Source organism: Erithacus rubecula (genome assembly GCF_903797595.1).
Source record: "Erithacus rubecula genome assembly, chromosome: 5".
NCBI classification, from domain to species: domain Eukaryota; kingdom Metazoa; phylum Chordata; class Aves; order Passeriformes; family Muscicapidae; genus Erithacus; species Erithacus rubecula.
Window position 1 is genome coordinate 40,499,187 of NC_136687.1, and position 25,174 is coordinate 40,524,360.

The following is a 25,174-nucleotide window of genomic DNA, read 5'->3' on the forward strand; positions in this document are numbered from 1 at the left end:
AGTTTACCTGAAATCACAAAGCTTACCCCAGTAACAACAGAACTAGCCATGAGCCCCAGTCTTACCATTCTTCTCATCATGTGGTTGGACATGCAACAGAGTCAAAAGCCTGATTCAACCATGTCTTATCACACATCATGCTGTACAAGCACAAAATCAGGTTTCTCTGCAAAAGCCATAGTTTAGAGATCAGGTCTAGGTCATAAGTGGAAACGTGCTAATGCCACCAATACAGATAGCGTTCAAAAGGAGGTACTGAAGTAATTTGCTGGAACAAAGCCCATAGCAGAAAACAGGGCTTGTCAGAACTCTTATAACAGTATTGAATAAGGCAACATTATTTCCCCAGCAAGGAAGTGTTGACCAAAGTCATTGGAATGGACTCACTGTGTTGAAGGATAGGGAACATTCATACTTTCATTGCCTGTGAGAAATACCACAGACTTCTTTTCCAGATATGTCACTGTTCAATGACTTCATACTCTGAAGACTGCCTTAGTTTTGTCATCCACAGAATAGCGAAAATGATGTTGAGTTTCTTTGCAAAACGTAGAGATCTGTGGCAGGAAAGGCTTACATAATCCCAAAATATCATTTATTGTTAGGCAATTGGTAGTTGGTACAAATAATTCAGATTGCTACCGTGGCTTTTCTCTGTGCTATTCAAGTGAATCTTCTGCCAGTCCCCATCAGAAAGCAATGTGTGAGTTTGATGATGCCTGTGACTAAGTGTAGCATCTCCACGCCTTGTCTCACCTTCCTGCCTCCCCTGAGACCTGGCAGGAGCAGAGATAATGCCACTAGAGTGCGAGGAGAGTTCTGAAAATGGGAGGAGTGTAAATTCTGGGAATCCACCTCAAATCCCTACCCCACCTCTTCCCACCATCTTCCAGTTCCCGCCCCCAGCTTCGGCCTGCTGCCTTAAACTGCTGCCTCCCCGTGCGGGGTGGAACAGACACGGCTGCTGAGTGCACAGCTGAGCCAGGCAGCCCACGGTGGGACAGACATGATGGGCCTGAGGCTGGGCAGCTGGACTCCCCTGGGGTCTCTTCTCTCCCTGCTTTTTTCTACCAGCATGGCAGTAAGTGAAGAGACAGCGTTTAGGAAATGTGCTAGCGCAGAAAGTGGTGTTGGAGAAAATCCACTAAAAATGGTCCTTTTTCTTCTCTTTAGTACCTTGCTACCAGAGAAAACTGCTGCATATTGGATGACAGATTTGTAAGTACCTGGACAATTTTCTTTTATCTTAAGAATGTAACTAAAGCTTTCCTATGATTATTAACTAGTATTATCACTTGAACCTCATCATTGTTTTGAGTACTTACCAAGTGTGCTTTGCTTAAACCTGTTATTTATTGATAGCAGTATATGATTGGTGAAAGTGTACAGGAGGCTGCACTGTGGATGAAAGCATATATCCAGCAGATGCTACAATAATAGCATGCACTGTTTTCTTGCTATTTGTGCATATAGTGTTAAAGTAAACTGTCTCTGAAAATTCAAATAAAGCAGACAATGCCTGCCCTTTCTTATCCTTTATCATTTATGTCAGCAGTGTCAGAAGGTTCTTCTGCCCAAATATTCTGTTCTGCTTTCTTTGCCCCTGAAACATTGCCAACTATTTATCTTTACTCCTTAGGGTAGCTTCTGCCCAACAACTTGTGGCATTGCAGATTTCCTTAATAAATACCATCCCGCTGTGGATAGTGACCTGCAGGAAATGGAGAGAGTTTTGCAGCGAATTTCTAATGCCACAGAAACAGCAGACCATCTGATTGAACACATCCAAGACCTCTATCCTTCAGACAAGCAGACACTACCGAGTGAGCATATAAAATGAGTACACAACTGAAAAATATTATTCATGTGGTTTTCTTTTGTAAATTTGCCTAACTACAATTATTTTGTACCTTTTCTATTTTACAGATTCAATTGATGATTTCACTCAAAGGTCCAGGAAAATAATTGAAGAAATTATCAGATATGAAAACACTATAGTGTCTCATGAAACTACTATACAGTAGGTATCTTCCACTTATTTTATCAGTGACAATGCAAATTGTTTTGTCAGGTGCCAAAAAGCTGCTCTCAGAAAGGTTTTTTGTGCTCTTGTGAACAGTTCTTCCCACACTGCCATTAGTAGCTGGCTAGCAAGACACAGAAGGATCACGAGGATCTGATACCGAATTATCTGCTTACCTGGATAAACCATTAATTGTGCAAGAAGTGCAAGATAAGAATGTCATGAAGCCTGGCAATATCTTTATTTATGTTTCTCCTGCTGTGCCAGCTATCCCTAGATTTTTTTTCATGACATTTGGAGGTCATGAGTTCTTGCTGTAAAGCAGATATGTGGAATGTTTGTGCAATCATTCACTCTGGCCAATTTTGCTGCATATATCCATGAAAAATACCTCAGTTGCCTAGTTCTAAATCATAAGTAACTTGAAATTCAGTGATAGTCATTAATAATTTGACACTGGAAATAAAATGGAAAGCATCATTAATGTTTCTAAATCTTAAAGATATGTCTTTTGACAGATCTCCACTTCTATGACATTATGTCAAAGTGTCAGATTAGACATTATGGCACTTACAGCAGTTTATTTAGAGCACTTATGTTTTAGAAATACATCTATAATTAAAGTGGAGTTTATCATTTACTTCAAGAGAGCAAAGTAAAACTTTCCATGGAGTTATATTCATCCTTTAATTACTGGTTAGAGTTTTGCTGATTAGAGTCAAGTTTTGCATATGGTTATGTTTCGCATGAGGTTAAGCATGTACTTTCCTATGTTGCCTCTCCTTAACTCCAAATGCCAGTGCTAGTAGAGGCACCCTGTTTTACAGGAGTGCATGTAGCAGCACATTAGATACATGAGGCATATATCCAGAGAAATAAATATGTATTACACATTCTCCAACAACGGATACAACAACCCATTTTTATGTCTCTCTGTCCAGACAGTTGACAGATACACATATAATGAATGGCAACAGGATCACAGAGCTGAAAGAGAAGATTGCCCAGCTTGAGTTACTCTGTCAGGAGCCGTGCAAAGACAGGGCTGAAATTCAGGACACAACTGGAAGAGGTGTGCAAAATGCTTCCTGTATGGTGGAGGATTAATTCAGCTACAAGTGCTGCCACTTGGCATGACAACAATGATTTACTTGTTATCTTACGGGTCATAGACTTCTGTAAAGATACATAAAATGGCTACTTATAAAACCAGTCAGTACAAGCTAGATTCTCTGCAGGCCAGGATTCTGGTGGAACATAGTTCTTGCTTGGCCTTTTTGGCCAAAATACGATCATCCTGAAATGTGTGCTAAACATGAGGGGCATGACTAGAGTTTCCATGGACCTGGGACAAAGAGAAGAAAGCTCATTATCACATTTCTACTTAGCTTTATGGAAAAAAAAAAAAAATCTGTTAGGTCCAGGAGTGTTTTTCTTTGTTGCTGTAGAAATTAATGCAATATTTTTTTAAACTGTTTAAACTCTACATGAGACTAAATTCATATTCACCTTCATATTCACAAGTCCTGTGACGATTGGTAGGATTTTTTTATGGCAATGACATGGAAGGATATAGACTAAATAGCTAACTTTACAACAATGGTATTTAGAAAAACTTGTACTAAGGAAGTTACAATATAAAATAAATGTGAGTATAAAATTGTAGCTACATTGAATATTATCTTCACTTCAGATTGTCAAGACATTGCAAACAAAGGTGCAAGAAAAAGTGGTTTGTACTTTATCAAGCCTCAAAGAGCCAAGCAGTCATTCCTAGTCTACTGTGAGATTGACTCATATGGCAACGGCTGGACAATACTACAAAGGGTATGCCACTTATGTGTTATTGCTATAAACAAACTTACTGCATCAGCAGTTTATTTACCTACATATGAACACATATCTTTTTGACTGAGGTTTTCTTATTTGTTTGTTTTTGCTGTTCTTGGTTTCTTTCCCCAGAGACTTGATGGGAGTGAAGACTTCAATAAAAATTGGGTTCAGTACAAGGAAGGATTTGGACATCTGTCTCCAGATGACACCACTGAGTTCTGGCTGGGCAATGAAAAGATGCATTTAATAACTACACAGTCCACTCTTCCATACACCTTACGTATAGAACTGGAGGACTGGAGTGGCAAAAAAAGGTATATGCTTGTGATGCTTCTGAAATGACAGCTTAAAACCTACTGCTCCCACTGATGCATTAGTTTGTACTAATAAAAGTTCGCTCCTAAAAAATTATGAACCCTTGGAACAGTTACATGTGCATGGAACTGCTTTGGCTCCCAAACTTACAGCTGTGACAGCAGTCACTGGGTGTGACTTGGTGCCAGGCACACGTGCCTGTCAGAAGGTCACATGCTGTCAGCACTCATTTATTAGGCAGAAGGAATCTGTTTCTTCTCTTCAAGTTTCTTTGTCTTACATGTCTTATGGACTAAATTATCATTACAGGTCCCTTCTATTCTGTTCTGTTCTGTCCTATTATTTTATTTTTTTATTTCTATTTCTATCATGAAGCTGGGAGATTATATATATATATATATATATATATGTGTGTGTGTATCTGTGTGTATGTGTTGATAATGTAGATATTTCATACATCACTGAAAACTCATAATCAGAAAATATGTCTGATACTGGAGCACAGAAGTTGATTGGATGTGTGTCACTGAACTGAGGCCCACAGTTATGTAAAAACAATTCCTTTTAAAATGCTAGGATGCAATAAATGTCTATTTCTGCAGTTTTAACACAGCTGTGTTTTTCATTTGTACATGTGCTGGGAGTGCAACATGTGCTTATTGAGCATTGCTCTCTGTTCACAGCACAGCTGACTATGCTGTATTCAGAGTGGGAAGTGAAGAAGACAAGTATCGACTGACTTACGCCTACTTCATTGGGGGTGAAGCTGGGGATGCCTTTGATGGATACGATTTTGGAGATGACCCAAGCGATAAATCCTATACCTACCACAATGGCATGCGGTTCAGTACTCATGACAATGACAATGATAACTATGAAGGCAACTGTGCTGAGCAAGATGGATCTGGGTGGTGGATGAATAGATGCCATGCTGGCCACCTCAATGGCAAATATTATGTAGGTAAGGTGTCTTCTAAGTGCTTGTAATCCAGGACACCACATTTCAATGACAAAGGAAAATGAGTCACATTTATAGAGTACACTTTGCCTTCTGGATTTTCCAAAGCTGGCATAGCTCATTTTTTGCAATAACTGTTAACATCAGTAGTAGGAATTTATGACTGCTCTCCATTCCAAAGTGGGAGAATCAAAATAAGAGGAGAAAGGTGGTGAACAGGGTCTGTTTGAACACCCAAGGATGCCACAGAGGTGTTTGGACCAGAAAAATATATGGGCACAGTAACTGCTTTAGAAAGCAACCAACCGTTTTGCTCCAATTGGTGTTTCTTAGGTGGCGTGTACACATCAGAAGATGCTGGTCCATCTGGATTTGACAATGGCATTATCTGGGCAACCTGGCGTGACCGGTGGTACTCCATGAAGAAATCTGCAATGAAAATCATCCCATTCAACAGACTGTCAGTAGATGGACAGCAGCACAACTTAGGCAATGTCAAACAGGTTCGACCAAAGGGCTGAGAAGATACTTAAAATGAACACAGAACATTGTAATAATTTCAAACACTGAGCATGGACAGCTGAAGCTAAGCCCACTGCATCTTAGAGAAGTTGGCTTTGTTTACCATTTTGTCACAGAAGTATTAGTACTTTGATTTTAGTGCACCTTCTACATTACGGTTTCTTTTAATGGATAGATGGATAGATAGATAGATAGATAGATAGATAGATAGATAGATAGATAGATAGATAGATAGATAGATAGATAGATAGTCTTTAAAGTCTCTTGCCTTTGTGTATTTTAAATGCTACAGTTTTGTTCCGAACCAATACAACTATGTATGAACACTATCAGCATGTCATCATAGTCTTATTTGCTTCCTTCTTTAGAAGAATATTAATATTATCTCTTTTTTTTTCTGTTTTAGGTTGGAGACGCATAAAGGACAATTTGGCAAAGACAAGTCTGAACAGGAAAAGCAAATCTTTTCTTAGACGCTGAACTTAGCAAACATCGCACAGTTCAGTTTTGACTGTAAAACAGCATTGACTGTAAGATACTCAAACCTCTTCTGTGAGCAGTGCTTACCTCTGTAGATGTTTGTTTTTTCTGTACACATTCTCAATACATTTTTGATTATTACAAAAAAAGTCTGAGTTTGTTATCTGTGGTCCATATCTGGCCAAACAAGACAAAGAAAACTTTTGGCAGTTGGATCAAACCTATTTGATTCAGTCATTCCTGAATTCCACAACAGCAGTTTCTGCTCTTTGCTAAGAGGCATGTGTTCAACCTATTTCTCCATAAATGTGAATAGTATCCATAAGTTTTCAAGTTTTCTAATAAAGTTTTTTGGTGACATAGATCAAAGTACATAGCAACTTGAAAGTAGTCTATTTTACTGCTGAAGACTTAGCTTACCACAAAATAATTAATACAATTTCAGTTGGGATATTCTAGGTAGTATCAATGACCAAGAACAGGTATTTTACTCCAGACCATACATATTAACAAGTTTCTCAAATTTTACTCAGAATAAGTTTCATTTGTTCTATGACACATAGTAGTACACTGTATTGCTGTTATTCCCACATACCCCTCTTTTTTTCATCAATATTTAAAAATTACTTCAATGTATTCAGTGCCATGGAACCAAACAATGTCAAAAATTTCAACAGAAATTAATTGCATAAAACTTGAATTTTCTTTCTGTGGATCTGATAATAATTTGCCATGTGACCCTTATAAGCAAATCCATAACACAGATCATGACCAGGAAAGAGTTTGCAATGCTGTCTGAATGTACCTCCTCAAAATCTGATGAGCACATTTGAGGGGTGTGTAAGCAAACCCCTCATGTGTGTAAGGTTTGTGAGTAAATTGCTCAATGAAAGGTGCACTCAGAGCTAGAAATTATCACTATCTCAAGCTGATGCATTAAGAGGTGAAATGGGAAGTGTATCCTGGTCTTTATTTTTAGCTACTTATGAAAGACCAGAACTTTGCCTGGTATCTCTAAATAACACATTCAAGTGCTTTATTTTAGAGACAGGAGAACATTGCAGTGATATAAGAAACCTTACAGGCAGTTCATGCTGCCTCAACATTTTCCAGTTTTGAGGCCCAGATGTCTCTTGAGGCTGGTGCTCAGTATCTTCCCTGGATCTGAGTCTCCACAGCATGATAAACTGCCTATTCCCTCTCATTTTCACTAAAATTTTGGCATTGTCGAATCTTTACTCTCGGGCCAAAATCTAAGAGAGAATGAGAGAAGAGAAGAAGGCATCATTACCTAGGGTCAGATAAGGTTACAACAACTTTAAAAGAGGGATGACTCCTCCACACCACTGAACTGGTATATTTGCACAATTCTGTTGCACCCAGGCAACCAACAATGATGCACAGCTCACTGCCAGCCTTGACACTCAATTCTTCACCAAGCAAAGCAGTTTTTCTGAACATTTTGTGCTGTAAGGCCTCTCCCATGGCTCCATGGAGCTGAAGCAGTATGTGTAGAGAGGCTGGAGAGAAAGATGCAAGGGAAGGGTTGGCAAACCTAGTATTCTGATTCTGCAAACAGCCACTTGAGTAGCATTGATTGAATCGCTTCCACTTTTTGTTTTCAATTAATGCTACCTATGACATGACTTTAAGTTGACATTATTTATATATTTTCAACATGGATTAAAAAAATATTCCTTTCACATCTGTCACTATGATGTCTGTATTTACATCTGTTAGGTCAGAATTGTTATTGCCTCTCCTGGTTTAGATTTTGGCTGCAATTTGATGACAATCTCCTGTAATTACACACATTTCGTGGATATAAGTTGGCATTTTACACATTTCTCACCATAACTAAGATCAGCTTATTCTTCCAGTTGGTTTGTTGATGGGTGTCTTTAAGTTTTCACAAATCATTTTGATTTCTGGAGAGGAGCATTTGCTCCAGTGGTCAGAAAAATTCAAGAAGCCTGATCTTTCAGTGAGGTCCTATGCCAGAGTTAATCAGTGAGTCTTCAGGATCCCAGGCCACTGTTGAGTTCTCTGGGCCCTGAAAGAAATCTGGCAAGGCTCGTGCCTCTGGAAGCTCCTTCCTATGGTATCCAATCCCCTATCTATGAGAAAGAGGTCAGAAAAGACCTCCTGTTTCTTCTACCTCTTAAAAATAGAATAATATTCTTAGTATTATTTTTTGCAAGCAAGTATAATGCAATTGGACGTACTGCCCCTTATTTTGTATACTGAGAGCTGAGTATATTTCTCTTTTCTAAATTGTTTTTATCACACATGACCCTCAGACCATAGCCCATAGTAAAAGTTACCTGTATTTAGAAAAGTATGTACCTCTCACTATTAAAGGATTTGGTGGCCTTTCTTTCACACCTTGACCTTGCAGTGATTCTTCCAAAGAACGCTGTAGCACAAAACAGGAATATGACTCCAAAGGCAAGGGAAAAAAAAAGTGAATGAGGAAGAGATAGAGGAAGGAAAAATTAAATAAAGTGGATGGACTTCTGGGTCCCTCAGTTCTGGGATATTGCATGGGGAAAATGTGGGACAAAGTGCTGGGATTGACTAGTAATGACTTCAAAAGGGTTAGGTAGTCTGAGGAGCATATGAAGAGAATATGAAGAGGAGAGCTGAGACTGAAAGAATGAAGTCTAAGACAAAGCATCCATAGATGGGTCATGAATGAGCTGGCAGAAGAAGGCACCACTTGGAAACTGATGCTAGTACAGGAGACAGACAGTGCTGGGCAAACAAGGTGAGGCTCACATCTGTAGGGCATACAAACCAACCTCTAAATCCCAAACTCCCCAACTGTTACTGTGGCATTCAGCCAAGAGCAGGACCAATGAAGTAGTGACCTGCACTTCTGTCCTTTGATCCTGAATTAAAGTTAAATCCAAAGTTTATTTAGCTCTTGGCCTCCAGTCTCTCAAACAAACACTGGCAGAAGTGACTGAATTATTGCAACATGAAAGCAGAGGCTGAAGGTCAGGCACAGATTCAGCCCCTAACTGTAAAGCCTGAGAAGCTCCTCCTTCATTCCAGCTTCCCCCAGCAGTTGCCTTAGCAGCAACCAGGAAACCCCTCATAGCTTATCTAATGTTGATGATCAGATATAAATTTTTTCCAGTCCCTCTAGCCTTGGTGGCCGAGTTTTACTTGGACGAGAGTTAAGTTTACCGTGTTTGAGTGTCACCAGAGATCTGTGCCATCCTTCAGGGTCAGATGAGGTCTGGAACATGCTGCGTGCCATGTCCCCGTTACCCTACTGACCTGTGCCTGGAACAGCACCTGGCAAATTGTCACATCGTCTGTCAGCATGGCTGAAAAGGCAGAAATTCTTCTGCTTTATGTGTTCTTACTACTATTGATTTTTAAGGGGTACTAAATTTCAAATATAAAGTTATTATTGATGATCACAAAATCAAGTATCAACAAACTGGGAAAAGAGAGTTAGCAAGACAGGGTGGGGCACAGTGGTCCCTTACTTACAGCTGTTACCCTGCAGAATTAGGTGCTATTCCTGCCCTGATCACCCAGTTTCTGTGGGACCAGAGGCACGATGTGTGTCAGAACTGGCTACCAGCTGTTCCCCCCGAGCTGCAGTGCACAGAGTGCTGCCAGCTGCCAGCTGCACATAGTGCATGCTCTGAAGACTCCAGATTATCAAAGTGGATCCCCATAATTAATAGCTACTTTTTGACTTAACCTTCTCACCTAGATTCTAAACTGTAAAAAGAGGAAAGTCATGGCCAGGGAATGAATGTAATGTACCATAGGAAAACCTTGAAGCTTTAAGCAATCTGCTTCATCTGCCAACAAAAAGAGTATACACCTCTGGGCAGATGCTTGCCTATGGAGCACCATCTCCATGCTCAGTGTGAGGCAGAAGGGGTTCAGTGGAAGAAATATCTCATGTGATCCTGTGGTAAAGCACAGTCCACGACTGTATGTCCAAGGAGAACCCATGAAAGTTGCACTTGCAATTCTTGTGTTTCTAAGCATGAAGATAACGTGTGATTTTTCACTAGACTTTTGTATCTATTATAGAGTCAAAAATTGAGCTTTTTTGAGTTTGAGTGGGAGATTCTCCATGGACCTCAGTGTGTTTTGTTCAGCACCAACATGCAGGAAAAGCAATTACTTCATTTTTCAAATATCAGCTCTTTGTTTATGCAGCTAAATGCCCATCACACTGAATGTCTATTTTCCAGCAGGTAAGCACTACTGATCTCATACATCTTCATTGACTGTCCAGTTACCAGAAACAGCTCTAGACAGAAAATTTTCCTGGAATTCTTGGTGTTGCCAGCATGTTTGTGTTGAGCAAACTTATCTGGAGCAAATACACCAGAAACTTGTGCAAGAGTCCTTGAGTAATCACTGAAAGGGGAGGGGAGCATTTGGTGTGGTTTTTTCTACAAACAGAGGAGAGCATAATGATTAATCTCAGATTCGTATTCAGGTTTAAATTGCACCAAAAGACAGGCAAAAAGCATCCTTTTCAGTCACAGTTCTTGCTTTTCTCCTGAGGATGATACCTGTGAGGATCCTTTGTGTGTTCCTGTGCCTCAGCATAGCCTGGGTATGAATTTGCTTACTTGGTTATTTTTGTATCTTTCTGTTTTGAATAGTAAGCATTTATTTAATGTTCATTTATGAAACAGATTAATTTTGTCTATCACCTAGCTTGTAAAATTCAATGCACTCACATATGCAGCTGTCTATAGTTTTGCTTAACTTGGTTTTGCTGAATCTGTCTGCCTTCAGGCAGCAAAGCAAATCCATTAGCATGAATTCAAACATACATAGGTGATGCTCTAAGTCTTAAACATAACTGGCTGGATGCTAGTGACTCCAGCCATTCAGGGATATTTGTTTTTTGGGATGAATTGTGTTTTACTTTGGACAGTATTTCAGCAGGATTTTCTACCTACAGATGGCACACAATACCTTTATTATGAAAGACACGTTTGAAAACAAGGACTCTTGTAGCAGCAGCATCAGCTTAAACTAGAGCTAAGTAGAATCAACTTTTTGATTAGGAAGGACATAAACTTGATTTTTCAACTGTGCTAATACAACTTTTATTTTTTTCCCCCACATTGAGGACTCAGTCCATAATCTTATGTGATAATGTTTACATTTTTATTTGTGACAGTTGCTTTTTTTTAAAGAAAGTGCCTGTTTAAACAAATGTCAGATATTATAGGAAGAAGTTGGGAGAAAACAGAAGCAGTCATATTGGAGGTGTCAATGCCTAAAGGGCATTTTTGGATATATGGGTTACTTTTAGGAGGCAAGTGGGTCTGATCAAGCCATTAATTTATCAAACTACTGAATTTGAATCTGCAGATTTTAATAAAGACATTCCAGTTCCTCAGAGTGGTTCTGACCCTTCAGGCTAGAATTAGAATCACTTTCTCAGCTTGAGAATTAATCATCAATCATAATAAGAAGTAGTCATTAATATTTTCAAGCATTAATTATAATTAATTATAATGCATTAATTATAATGCTTGAAAAGCACAAAAAGCACACAGAGGATTCCAGTCAGACCTAATTACATCTTAAGGCCTAAAGGCTTTTTTATTCTTTAATGAGAAAAAATAGGTCTTTTACTAAGTGATAACACTGTAGGAATCTTTATCGTGTTTTGGCCTGGAATTAGCTTGCATATATCACTTTTTCCTCTCAGGTTTGAAGAAAACCTTGGCATTTTTATTTCTCTTCTTTCCATTAGCACAGTGAAATCCATCCATCACTGAAATTCTTTTTTTAATTTTGTTAGTAGCAGGTGGTAAAGTGACAGTAATAATTTTAGAGTATTGCAGCTAATGGGAATAGTATTTTTAAAGTATTTACTTTTACTTTTCCAGTTTCAGTCTAATTTCAAGTTAATGTTATATTTACACACAGGACAAAATATTTCTCTGGAATGATATTATCATTATATATACTAAGCATCACTAGCTCTCTACAAAAAAAACATTAATTTTAAGAGATGTAAAACTTTATTCTGACAAAGCAAACAAAAACATATCTTACAAGAGATGTTGGAATTAAATCCTTGCACTGTTGGGTGTGATGCTTACCAGCTGTGATTGCCCACCAGCTGAGTGTTCAACATCAGCATTGTGTTTCTGCTCCTTTGTTCCCTTAAACTCAGTTTTACTTTTCCCCTTTTTCCTCCTTGCAGGCACAAGATGGACAGAGTACCTTTGAACAGGTGGGAGCAGGTGTGCGTGGTCCCAGGATTGTGGAGCACAAGTCCCAGTCCAGCTGCCAGTCTGAGAAGAGCTGGCCCATCTGTGCGGATGATGACTGGGTGAGCGATTGACACTGGGGTGAAAGTGGGACCCCTCTGTAGGGCACCTGTGGGCCTCAGCTGTATCAGCAGCTGGATCACTACACCAGGTGCCACAGGCCAGCACAGGGTTCAGCATTAGGGCCGAGGTAACACTTTAGGTCGGGGCACAGATCTCCTATAGGAAATGAAGAAATGAAAAACTGAAGACAAAACAAACAGGGAGAAGCTTGCAGTGGTGCAGAATGAGAAGAGAAAGTAAGTCTGGAGAAGAAGGATTAAATAAACAAAGGCTAACCCTAGAAAAACCTAAGAACTATTTCTTTTCAGAATTTTGGTATTGCCACTTTTGGAGTTCATAAAAGTAAGGCACCAGGAAGAGAAAATGAAAAGAAGTAGCTAGAAATCACATACACTCACTAGTTAATGTTTAGGAAGTCAGATTACAAGATGCTTGATAAAAGTTTCATAACATTTGACTAGATGTCTTTGTATGTAAACTATTAATTTCTCTCTTTCTTGCTTCTTGCATCTCTGTCTTTTCTATGCTACATTTATTTGATGACATCTTGTCAAAGAGCTTAAATCTGTCAGAACATTAAGCTTTTCTGAGGAAAACTGCTTAAAAATGCTGGCCTCTAACATCCTTCCTCAAACTGGATGACAGACTTCTTACAACAGACCTTTAGAAACATATATATGTACAAAACATCTCACCTATGAGGAACAGAGGAGAAGGGAAACTAAAGGTTTACTTGTTATTCACCCCACAGTTACAGCAGGTTTCTGAGGATGTGCTTCATTAATTTCATCATACAAGATGTTTACTCTGGAGGATTTTAGCACAATTATTTCCCTCTTTCAATTCTAGGGTACCAAATGTCCATCAGGATGCAGAATGCAAGGACTGATTGATGAAAAAGACCAGGAGTTTAGTCAGAGAATAGAAAAAATCAAGAAGCTGCTCTCAGATAATCAAAACAACTATAAGAAGTCCAATCAGATAATTGTGGAAACTGTAAATGCACTAAAACCAAACCTGGACAGTGCTCAGGGTGAGTACCTTGTGACCAGTTTTATGATCCATTACTGAATTACTTCTTTTTTGTGAATAAGCCATATGTAGTGAAAGTACAGACTGCACTGGATATTATTAACAAGAAACAGAACAATCATATTAATAGACTCTTAACCAGTTAGCAGAAATTAATTTAATTTTAATCTGCTCAGTACTATGAGAAGTATTTCTCAATTATGTGTTTAATTATGTATTTTAAAATAGCATGCATATTTAGGAAAGAAAAGCTCATGGGCGTAGCTGACTGTGAGGCATTTTTGTTTCAGAACTTGACGAGACTTATGGTCGCCTGTCAGGAGAACTGAGACGGAGAATTGTGACATTAAAGCAGAGAATTGTCACTCAAGTGAACAGAATTAAAGCTCTGCAGGACAGCATCCAGGAACAAGTGGTGGAGATGAAGCGCTTAGAGGTAGGTGTCTGCTATGCACTTCCCGCCCCTTCCAGGGCTTAGCTACAGAAAGGGGAACTGTCCATTATGGTGAGCACTGCTCCAGCTGGGAGAAAACATGGTACAACTCTCACAGGATCTGACTTGCTGAGACAAATGCCCCAATTAGTTGCTTTCTATCCATCCTAGTTTTCTACTTCTGCCCTGTAGGAACCAGAGTGAGTTCCATGAGGTGCTAGTCCCATCTGCTGCTTCTCTCTCAGGCCACAAGGATGCTCCATCAGCTGTAACTGCTTCTGTATGAGGCGTTTATCCTCCTTACAGGAGTTGCTGAGTAGTTAGAAAGGGGACGTGCTGTATGCATATCCAGTGCTGCCACTGCTGCCCACAGCTAGGGTTGGCATTAAAACCTGTGTTCCCAGGTTGCAGCCAATTCTTCTGGTGGTAATATAAGGAAAAGTTCTGGCACAAACAGTGGTTTTGCTCAAAGGCTCATTTTAATTCCTAGAACAGAAATCCATCTTTTTGGATCATTTGAGAAGGTAATAGTAACCCCAAGATGTCAGATCTCACAGCAGGGCCATGACAGAGTCTTCCCTTCTCTTTGGAGGGCTCATTTCTGCCCCAGTCCCCATGGACCATGTCCAACTCTGCAGCACTCCTTCCAAAACCAGGAAGACACCCCTAAACCCCAAAAATAAAGGTAGCAGAGATTGGGAACCTTCTACAATGTTCTTCTCCATGGAACTCATGTGCATGGTGCTATTGCACATTTTGTATTTACAATGGAAATAAACCTATGATGACATCAAAACCAAAAAAGCTCAGCTGTAGGTAGGAAGGTACTGAGGCAGCTCTCATCTTTTCCCTGTTCAGTAGAAGATATCCTTGCTTGAGAAATTGGGAAAGCTCCCTAACCAAATTACTTCTCTCTGGTTATGTAGGTGGACATTGATATTAAGATACGATCTTGCAAAGGAACCTGTGCTAGAAGTTTTGATTACAAGGTGGACAAAGAAAGCTACGACAACATCCAGAAGCAGCTTGCCCAAGCCAACTCCATCAACTTGCACCCAGAGCTACAAGCAACCACCTTGAGCACACTGAAAATGAGGCCACTTAAGGACTCTAATATTCCTGATCATTTTAAGCATAAGCCTCTGCCAGAAATGCAAGCTCTGAACATAATTAATGACATCAAGCAGATGGAAGTGGTATTAGAAAGACCAGAAACAGATGCCAAACCCTCCCGAGGCGACAGCTCATATCACCCAGCAGAATCAAGGGGGGATGGATCTTCATACACTAGCAAATTAGTTCTTCCTGCTCATAGGAGAGAAACCCTTGGTCTGGGAGACAAAACCTCCTCCAGTGTTCGTAGATGCACCAAAACTACCACCACAAAAATTGTCTCTGGGGCTGATGGCACTAAAGAAGTAGTTGAGAAAACAGCTTCTTCTGATGGCTCAGACTGCTCCTATTTAACTGGAAATGTTGGGAGGGAAGGGAGCACCTATCATTTTAGTGGTGCAGATGGCTCGCACAACCTAGAGACTCTATTCCCTGAGCTAGACTCATTTTTTACCCCTGACTCTCCATCCACTGCTACTAAGCACGTTAGCGAATCTAGCAGCTTCACAACCAGCAGACATACAACTGGCACAGGCAGTAGCCACATAGGTACAGGAGTATCCAGTCATTCAGGGACTTATGGGGGAAAAGACAAATATGGAGACTTAGGAGAGGAGGAGGAAGATGACTTTGGAAGACTTCACCCATCTGGATTCCCATCTGGCAGTGCAAGTCACTCCAAGACTGTAGCGTCAAGCTCTTCTAGTTTCAAGAACAAGGGAGGCTCTACTTTTGAAACCAAATCAGTAAAGATCCGTGAAATAAATGAGCAGCTAGGTGAGTTGGAACATGATCAGAGTGCAGAGGATACCCCAGACTTTCAGGCACGCAGCTTCAGACCATCAGGAGGGAGGCGAAGGACACCCAGCACTGGGAAAGGTAGTTATTGAGGTAATGGAGCCAAACTCAATCAATAACCAAACTGACAGATTGATTTTAGGTACTGTAGTACAACAGTGTGATGATTAAATGTGTCTTGTTTGTTACCACCTCAGAAACAAAAGGGAAAATATTTCATTAATACTTAGGCATTACGTAAACAATTCACAATTTAAAGAATAAGTAGTTTTCTTTCCTGAATTCTTTTTAATTTTGCCTGTCACTATACCTAGCATAGTCCAAGATGTGTTTAACAATTTTCCTCTGAGCTATTGGTATTTGGATTCCTCTGAACCTTTTATTAAATTTTGCTGATAACTTCTGTCAAACCAGATCAACTTTTTTTTTTAGACTGTGATGATATCCGCCAGAAACACACTTCTGGTGCCAAAAGTGGCATTTTCAAAATCAAGCCAGCGGGATCCAATAAGGTTTTGTCAGTTTATTGCGACCAAGAGACCACTTTGGGAGGATGGCTATTGATCCAACAGAGAATGGATGGATCAATGAATTTTAACCGGACCTGGCAAGACTACAAGAAAGGTTTCGGCAGCGTGGATGGCAGGGGGCAAGGAGAGTTTTGGCTGGGCAATGAAAACCTACACTTGCTGACTCAGAATGACACTCTCCTTCGGGTAGAGTTAGAGGACTGGGATGGAAATGCTGTGTTTGCAGAGTATCTCGTACAGGTAGGGTCTGAAGCTGAAGGGTACACCCTTGCTGTGTCTTCCTACGAGGGCACTGCCGGGGATGCCCTGATCTCTGGCTGGCTGGAAGAGGGCACCGAGTACACATCCCATGCCCAGATGAAGTTCAGCACTTTTGACCAGGACCAGGACCATTGGGAGGAGAACTGTGCCGAGATGTATGGGGGGGGCTGGTGGTACAACAGCTGCCAGGCTGCCAATCTCAATGGCATTTACTACCAGGGGGGCCACTATGACCCCAGGTACAATGTCCCCTATGAGATCGAAAATGGTGTAGTCTGGCTGCCATTTAAAGCCTCTGACTATTCCCTAAAAACAGTCAGAATGAAAATCAGGCCCATAGAAACCCTGTAGAAAGACAGGCCTTTAATGCATGTTAGACTACAAGTTGAAAATATTTTTTATATACGTATGTATGATGTACCTTTACCCTGTGAATTCAAAGGCAACTGAGCACATTTGGAGATTAAAAAATAAACAATGATTAATTATCAACAAGACTTTTTTGATCTTATTTTTATCTGACAAGGAAATAATAATTTGAAAACCCTTTTGATATGAAATTTGTCTATGTCTATGTCAAGTCAAGCTCACACCTTGACTTGAGATAAAATCTTTTAATTTGAATTATTTACTTTGTTTCAGGAGTTTCAAAGAATAAAAAATATTTAGAAGTATGTACACAATTAAATCCTGCCTCCATTGACACGGACTGTAAAAGTCTAACCAAGTTCAACATTCACACACTCATTTCCATTTCAAGGGGAGCACAACACAGTTGGAGTCAACTCCCACACTGGGCCAAGGGTGGTGTGGGTTCTCAGTTTTGCAATATAACTAATATTGTGTACACTTTGATAAAGAATGCATGCCTTTTAGGACTCACTTTTAAGAATCTTCTAGGCTTTGATTTTATAAATATGGACATAGACCTACCATCCCACTGATTAATCATAGATAGCTTACCATGCATACTTGCAGCTCCAAAATAAGACAATTCCATGATAACTCAATCAAACTGCAACTCTCAATCAGGCTACTATTTTCCAGCAACTACTAAAAGGTTATGACTCTAACCAGAACAAGCAAGATGAGGAACCACCTGAATGTTTTTCAGCATATATGCCAAGCAAGGATTCTTCTAAGGATAAGAGGTTTAAATCAGCTTGCTGACAGTGCGTGGTAAGGATCTTTTAGAAAAAAACTAGCTACATGGAATATCAGTTATACTGGTCACACAGTTACAGAATACCACATTGTATTTACCTTTATACCTTATGGCATAAAATTACACAATATTTACACTGTTTAATATTTCTGTGCTTCTAGAAAGAAGCTTGAGCAAACATCCTTACCTCTAATCTCACTGACATGTTGCATACCATTTAACAAGATCCTCAAATACTGGCAAAGCAGCTCATTTTAGCCTTTTTTCCCAGTGCTCATCAAATACAGCCACTGTCCTTCCTTTTTGGAAAGATTGCTGAAGAGCAAAGACATCTTTACAGTCATGTGTGAGGAGGTGTCTGTGCTTTTGGAAAACAGGTTTCCACTTGCACATTTTATTTTTCTTCCTTAGCCTCAGTGGAAGCCTGCCTGTGTGGATGCTGTTGCCTTTTTTGGAGGGTAAAAAGGCAGGGCAACCTGGTTCAGGGTGAAACCACGACGAAACGACAAACTGGCTGGGCAAGTCACTCACTAACACCCATAGGGTGGATGGTGAAGTGCATTTATTTTTTGTGAACGGCGGCTTAAGTAACCGCGGAATACAGTGCAATTGGCTAGCGTCATGGAGGGGAGGGGCCCTATCTACCGCATACATCGTGTGATCTTCCATACGGCTTTTTGGCTGACTCCATTTCCCCCCTCTCCATGAGTGGTTAAGTTTTAACTGTGTTAATTTTGGATTAGTAAAAACTTATGAACGTGTTAGTGACAAAACGTAAACTGTGTTAAACGTTAAGGGTGGTTGCAACTGGGTTGTACAACTTGCTGAACTGGTAAATAAAATAAGTGACTGAAATGTTTCAAGTTAACTGTCTTTTTTCTAAAAGCATAATGTCGATCTTGCTTAAACGAGCTTTAACAAACTGAACTATTTTATCAAGAAGACAGGGACCGAACATTAACGCGAAAATGACAACTGTAACTGGTCCCATTAGGGTGGATACAAGAGCTGTAACCCAAGGGTGTTGGTTTAAGAGGGAATTGAACCAATTTTGTTGCTGCAGTTCTTGACTGCGGCGTCAGAGCCTGTTTTTAAGTTCTGTCATAGATTTTCTGATTGTCCCGGAGTGATTTACATAAGTACAGCACTCCTCGTTTAGAGCAACACACAGGCCTCCCTGCTGCATTAGCAGGAGATCTAAACCTCACCTGTTTTGCATTACCATCCCCGACAAAGAAAACAGGGACTCTTCTAGTCTTAGGATGTTTTTCTGGATTTCGAGCAGATCTTCATCTATAGTCCTTTGCAGCTGCATTAAGATTTTGCTTTTGCAACACTAGGGCTGAGACACCTGTCGCTGTACCTCTTGCCCCTAGGCTTAGGAGCTCTGCAAGGCTTATAGCAGTTATTGGTTCCCGTTTTTGCCGATGGACACTCTCTTCAAAATGGAAGAACACTCTGTCGTCCGAGTGGTACAGGACCCTGGGAACGATAATGACTTGCACACAGAAATCGTTAGATTCATTAAAGTGTTTGATGGAAACACAAGGAGTGATGCCTGTGGAGTAGCAGGCCCACACACCTAGGACTGCTGGAGCAGCCCATAGGTGTTGCTTAGTGAGGGTAGTTGTGACGTTACAAAGCTGTTTGTTTCGGCTTACCAGATTTTGATTGCCTATACAGGTCCCTTGGCCAGACACTTTTTCTAGAGTGACTCCTTTACGAGGGATGTCCCATTTACATTGTGTAGGGTTTTCTTTGGAGTAACTAAATCGTGCGGTGAGACCTACACCTTTGTAAAAGGGTGGTTTGGCATCATAGCAGAGCCAACAGGACTTAGTGAGGTCTGGGTGTGAGGCGTTTAGGGATACAAATGCAGCATACAACATTCGGATAAACAAGTTGTCTGAAGGCGCTTCGGGTGTTATACTAAAAGGCGACAAATTGCTCTTGGGTATAGGGACAGTTGCTGTTAATTTGGGTGTTACGGAGGTGGTTGTTAGCATTTTCTTTAAAGCTATGGCTTTATTAGGCTCTATTGCGGTATATTTTGTTGGCATTAAGATTTTGCACAAGTGTGCCTCGGTCTGGATAGGACGAGCCCATGTATTCAAACACTGACCTAGAGTCCAGCTTGGGTGTTGGGGTTGTAAAACTGTAACCGTAAGGTGAGAACAATTGCCGGGTTTAGTACCATGCTTAAACGTGGTTGGTACACAGCCTTTTGGCCAGTGAGTGACTTCTAAAAAGTCATCCTTTTTAGGTGGTTTCCACCGGTTACCAGTTACAATGGTTTCACAGCCCCAATACCCGCAGAACCAATAGCCTGGGTAGGTGCAGTAGCTTTTCCTGGGGTTAACACTGAGACACCAGTACAGTCCTTGGCTAATTGGGTACAAACTGCTTAGTTTTCCTTTGGTGATGTCGACTGCACGTACGGTCCAGCTGAGCACATTGGTCTCGGAATGTCCGATGGTTGTGCCTGTTAGCAGGTTATGAAATGTCCAGACATAGGGCCGGTAAAGGTAGTTGCTTGGTTCCTCTTGGATGGTGTATGGTAGACTTAACAGCAGCAAAATTCTGGAGCACAAAAATAGGTCACAGCGGCAAGCCTGTTAAAAGAAACTCAGAGGTTTCATTAGTTTTGGGCAGCACGGGTTTTATGGATTTTAGAGGACACCACTTAGTAACGTTATCTTTTTCTACTGCCGAGTACTCTCTACCCGTTACAACTAGCTTCCAACCTGTCTCCCATTCTCCTAATTCATTTTTGATGCTTACTGGTGGACCTTCTCTGACGGCTTTTACGGCCCAATGTTTTTGAGAAGGGGCTTGGTTTTGGACCCCTCTGGGAAACTGATTTAACGCGAGCATAGCAGTTGTTAGTAGGCGTGGTTGGTCAGGCGGGGGAATGGTATTAGTGAATCCTTCTACCTTAGCTAGGGTTTCTAGCTTAGTCTTTAGGGTTTGATTGGCTCTTTTCACTATAGCTTATCCTGTGCTGTTGTACAGGATACCCTGCTTTAAGGTGATGCCCTATTTAGTTGCGAATTCCTGAACTGACTTAGAGTGTCCCAGTCTGGGGTTCCTCCTCTGCCCCGAGATCACCCCAGAGGGACACGAAGGTGGTTCAAAACCTGGTTTTCCCCGAAGCTGCCGAAGAGAGACTGCTGGAGACAGTTTTCTCTTTTTCCAAGGACAGTTTATTGTTTCTTATCTCTGGGACACTTTGCCTGGCCAGCAGCGGTCTGCTCAGCCTGGCATCCATGGTGGAATCTGCCTGGTCAAGGCAGGGCTTATCTTATATGGTTAGTACTACGTATTACATGTTTACAAAATTTTACCAATACAATACAATTTTATTAAATGGTCCAGCCCTGACCCCAACCAATCCAAGAGGCCAACGTGTCACCCAACATGGATGACATGGAGAAGAAGGAGGAAAAGGTGTCCACCCCCCAAATTCTCCATCTTGGCCACGTGTCCCTTATCATAAACATTCAAGAAAACCTATTTATCTACGTTCTAACATTCTAATTTACACTCTACTCATCATTATTTTCTGTGTCTCTTCTCTCAATGTGGGCAAATTCTCCCAAGGAGCCAAATCCAGCCCCTGCAGCTCCTGGGCAGCACTCAGGGGTCTCTGAGGGGTCTGCCAGGGGGGTTTTTGCACCCCCAAAGGAGCCAGGAAAAAACCCTGGACTCCCACATTAGAGATAAAGTTTGTCCCATTGTCTGTTTTTGTTTCGGGATACCAAGCCAAGCCATGGCTGTTAGCCAATGTTGAATGGTGGCTTTAGAGTTAGCTTTGGCATGTTGAGTTGCCACAATCATGCTGCTGTACATGTCGACTGTTACTGCAAGCCACGCTCTGGGCTTCAGTAGCTGGCATAGAGTGAAGTCTGTTTGCCAGATTTCTGAGGCCTTTAGGCCTCTGGGGTTGACTCCGCAGGACCATAGGGGTGACTTTTGACAGTGTGGACAGGTGGCTACTATGTGCTTGGCATCCCATATTGAAATGCTGCACCGCTTGGCTAGTGCCTTTGCTCCTATGTGAAGTGATTAATGCAATTGGCGTGCTTCTTGCAAAGTCCATAGGCCTTTTGCTGCTGCATCAGCCTTGTTGTTGCATGTTTGATAGAATCCTTTAACTGGGTTATGGCTGTTGACATGCATGACTGATACAGTGTCTTGACGAGAGTAAAGTGCCTCTTCTATCATTATGGCCATGGGTGAGGTGGAAACGCCTGGATTGGCCATTGCTTGGCACAGCTTTGTGACGAACATGGAATCGGTGACGATGTTGAGATGTTTGGTCTGAAACAGATTGTATGCCAGCACTACTGCGGAGGCTTCTAGTAGTTGCACTGACAGAGATTAATCCCTTTTCTTGACACACTGCCATTGGTCTTGTTCTTGCCACACAACTGCTGCAGTAGAAGTTGTAAAGATGCATCAGTAAATACAGTTTGACCTGGTAGGGATCGGTTCCTGACCTTCTGTGGGAGGTCAATGTCCACTATGGCCAGCAATTGAGTTCATGGGGGTTTTGTGGCATAGCACAGCTCTCCTGTGAAACCGAACAGAGCCAAGGTAAGGCATTCAGGGATTGTTACAGATGATGATGGGATCTGCTTTCGGAAAGGTAAGTATATTCTTGCAGGTTCGAAACCTAGGTGACTCAAAGCAAGTTTTCTGCCTTTCATGATCAGGTTTCCAAGGCATTCCACTCCTGGGGTAAAGGCTCGCGACAGTCTTCCTAGGGCTATCCATTGTACTGGTCTGGCTAGGTCAGGAGATCCTTGTGCTAATACTCCCACTCCTCCTTTTTTTCTAAAATGCACATACAAGTCTAGTGACAGGCTCGGGTTCCATCTAGAAAGGATTGCGGTGGACAACTGTTGTTTGATGTAGGCGAGAGAGTGGGCAGCTTCTTCCAAGATGGTTTTTTGTTCCCATGGATGCTTGCCTTTGAGGAGGTCATACAGCAGGGACATGACCGCTGGTGGAATAAGGACGATGTTGCACAACCACTGCAGTGACCCTACTACTTGCTGTGCGTCGTGTAGCATTTTGATGTCACAACGGATCTTGATTGTGGGAGGTGACATGTAGAAGTCGCTAATTTTCACACCTAAAAATGTGGCTGAAGGACCTTTCTTTATTTTTGCTTCAGCTATTTCAAAGCTGTTGGCTTTCAGGACTTCAGAAGCTGCTGTCACAAGACTGTCCACTTGGCCAGGTGAAGGAGCCGCTATCAGGATGTCGTCCATGTACTGAATGATGGTAGCTTCGGGATTTGCTGACCGAACTGGCGCTAGGGCACGACTTACCACGATTTGACAGATGGTGGGAGAATTTATCATTCCTTGGGGAAGAACCTTCCGCTGAAATCGAAAGCTGGGTTGCTGTCCGTTGGGGAGCACGATAGAAAAGGCGAACCGCTCTTTGTCTTGCTCATGCAGGGGTATTGAAAAGAAGCAGTCCTTGATGTTGATCACTGCACAGGGCTGGTTTGTCGGGATGAAGGAGTTGCTGGGTAGTCTTGTCTGCATGGGGCCCATTGGCTGGATTTTCTTGTTGACAGCTCGCAAGTCGTGAAGCAGACGAAAGCCTTCGCCACTGCGTTTGGGTATTACAAACACCGGTGTGTTCCACAGGGAAACGGATGGTTCGATGTGTCCCTTTTCTAACTCTTGTTGGACCAGTTGAAGAAGGATGGACATTCGAGGCTCTGGTATGGGCCACTGCTCTACGTACACAGGATCAGATGATTTCCACATTAATCGAATTGGGAGTTGTGGGTACGCTGCAGTGGCCCTTAGGGTAAATTTGTCACCCTGCACCTTAGTTGAGATAGGGCACCTCGTCCTAGCAGAGGTGGGACATTTGACAGGACATAGACATAAAGTTTGATAGTCTTCTCAGGCCCTTTTTCTGTATGCAAAGTAATTGCTATTAACTTCACACTTTTTTGGGCGATGCAGATTCCTCCAACTCCTCCTACAATTGAGGCATCTTCAAACTTCTAGCTTGGAGGCCAATACGTTTGTGGGTTGACCGTTACATCTGCACCTGTGTTAACCAGAAAGGGGATGCTGATGACGAGGCCGTCTGATTGAGGATGGCACGGGGAATTTTCCCAGGGGCTTATCATGGAGTTGTAGAAGTACTGTCGGCAGACTCCCCATATTATTGGTGGGATGTTGCATTCCACTGTCAGGGCCACCCAAGGGTCTCGTTCTTCACGTTGCCTTGCTGCACCGTGGGCGTAGTTAACTCTTGTGATGGCATCGGCTGTGTTACGGGGCTGGACATTGGCTGGGCCATGAAGTTGGTTACCTCCCTGGGGGGCAGTGGGTTCGGCAGGCGCTCTGTCCCGGGGTTCACGTAGCTGGGCTGCCGGATATCCCAACTGGGAGGAGGCTGCATGCGGCCCGTCTGCCCCCTCCCTTGCCCCTTTCCCTGCTTCTTGCTCCGGCACTCTCAGGCGATGTGACCCTTCTTGCTGCAGACTCAGCAAGGTCCTTTTGATCTTGGGTGTGGAGGACCTGTAGGTGGTGGTTGGTTGTGACCCTGATGACTTTGGACGGCCATAACTTTGGCTACGGCAGCGCTGACCGCGGCTGGAAGTGGAGCCAGTGCAGCGCCGACTACAGCTTGGACTGGAGCTAGGTTCTCCTCTCTCACGACGTGCTTGATCATTGCCGTGAGACTGGCACTGGGTGGCACTGAACGTAAGAGTTCCTTGGTGGGCTGGTTGCACTGCTGTCGAAGGCATCCTTCAAGGACGGGACCCTTTGCCTCTGATGGCAGGTCGGAGGCATCCACAGCTGCTTGGAGGCGGTCCACGAATTCTGCGAAGCGTTCCCTTTCGCTTTGTCTGATGGTTGTCCATGGGGCTGACTTGGCTACAATCCTGCAGGCAGTGCGAATGGCTTCTCTGGCCGCGCGGGTTGTGGCTGCAATCTCCGAGGCTCGCAAGCCTTGGGCTTGTGCTTGAGGGCTAACCATTTGTGGATCGCCACCCATTAGCCGCAGCAGGCTAGAGTAGTGCAGCAGGTGTTGATTCCCATTAACTTTGGCGAGCATTTTTTCTAAATTGTCTTCCCACTCTTGCTTAAACACAGTCATTCCTGCCCATTCCTGCCCAATCATGCGGCATGTTTGCTTAATATCAAAAGGAAGCATGTCATCATTGCCGAAAAGGCCATCGATCATGGTGGAGACCATAGCGGAATTCATCCCCTTTTCATTAATAGCTTTGATGACAGCCTGCACATCCTTGGGGTTTACTGGAGTGTATGCCGGTAAATTGTTATCCATTCTCCTAACCGGGAATATGCGTGCTGCTGTTTAGGGCAAAT

At 42.1% G+C, this 25,174-nt stretch overlaps 2 protein-coding genes across 2 annotated transcripts; both read left to right on the plus strand.

The window, feature by feature from the left end:
* The first annotated feature begins 923 nt into the window (after nucleotides 1-923).
* FGG (fibrinogen gamma chain) lies at nucleotides 924-6,744 on the plus strand. Its single transcript, XM_079305452.1, has 10 exons — nucleotides 924-1,081; nucleotides 1,174-1,218; nucleotides 1,640-1,823; nucleotides 1,927-2,020; nucleotides 2,965-3,095; nucleotides 3,717-3,850; nucleotides 3,986-4,170; nucleotides 4,855-5,132; nucleotides 5,463-5,632; nucleotides 6,058-6,744. Exons 1-10 carry the CDS (start codon nucleotides 1,007-1,009, stop codon nucleotides 6,070-6,072), a joined length of 1,311 nt encoding a protein of 436 aa, XP_079161578.1. The 5' UTR covers nucleotides 924-1,006; the 3' UTR covers nucleotides 6,073-6,744.
* Nucleotides 6,745-10,584: 3,840 nt separating this feature from the next.
* Nucleotides 10,585-17,031, plus strand: FGA (fibrinogen alpha chain). Its single transcript, XM_079306668.1, has 6 exons — nucleotides 10,585-10,728; nucleotides 12,343-12,471; nucleotides 13,322-13,505; nucleotides 13,795-13,940; nucleotides 14,864-15,929; nucleotides 16,281-17,031. Exons 1-6 carry the CDS (start codon nucleotides 10,678-10,680, stop codon nucleotides 16,988-16,990), a joined length of 2,286 nt encoding a protein of 761 aa, XP_079162794.1. The 5' UTR covers nucleotides 10,585-10,677; the 3' UTR covers nucleotides 16,991-17,031.
* Nucleotides 17,032-25,174: the final 8,143 nt, after the last annotated feature.

Excerpts from the sequence above, each read along its gene's own strand:
- FGG (XM_079305452.1), top strand. The coding sequence starts at position 1,007 with ATGATGGGCCTGAGGCTGGGCAGCTGGACTCCCCTGGGGTCTCTTCTC. Across the intron at positions 3,096-3,716 it reads TCAGGACACAACTGGAAGAG|ATTGTCAAGACATTGCAAAC; the intron begins GTGTGCAAAATG and ends TCTTCACTTCAG. Across the intron at positions 3,851-3,985 it reads GCTGGACAATACTACAAAGG|AGACTTGATGGGAGTGAAGA; the intron begins GTATGCCACTTA and ends TTCTTTCCCCAG.
- FGA (XM_079306668.1), top strand. The coding sequence starts at position 10,678 with ATGATACCTGTGAGGATCCTTTGTGTGTTCCTGTGCCTCAGCATAGCC. Across the intron at positions 13,941-14,863 it reads TGGAGATGAAGCGCTTAGAG|GTGGACATTGATATTAAGAT; the intron begins GTAGGTGTCTGC and ends CTGGTTATGTAG. Across the intron at positions 15,930-16,280 it reads GACACCCAGCACTGGGAAAG|ACTGTGATGATATCCGCCAG; the intron begins GTAGTTATTGAG and ends TTTTTTTTTTAG.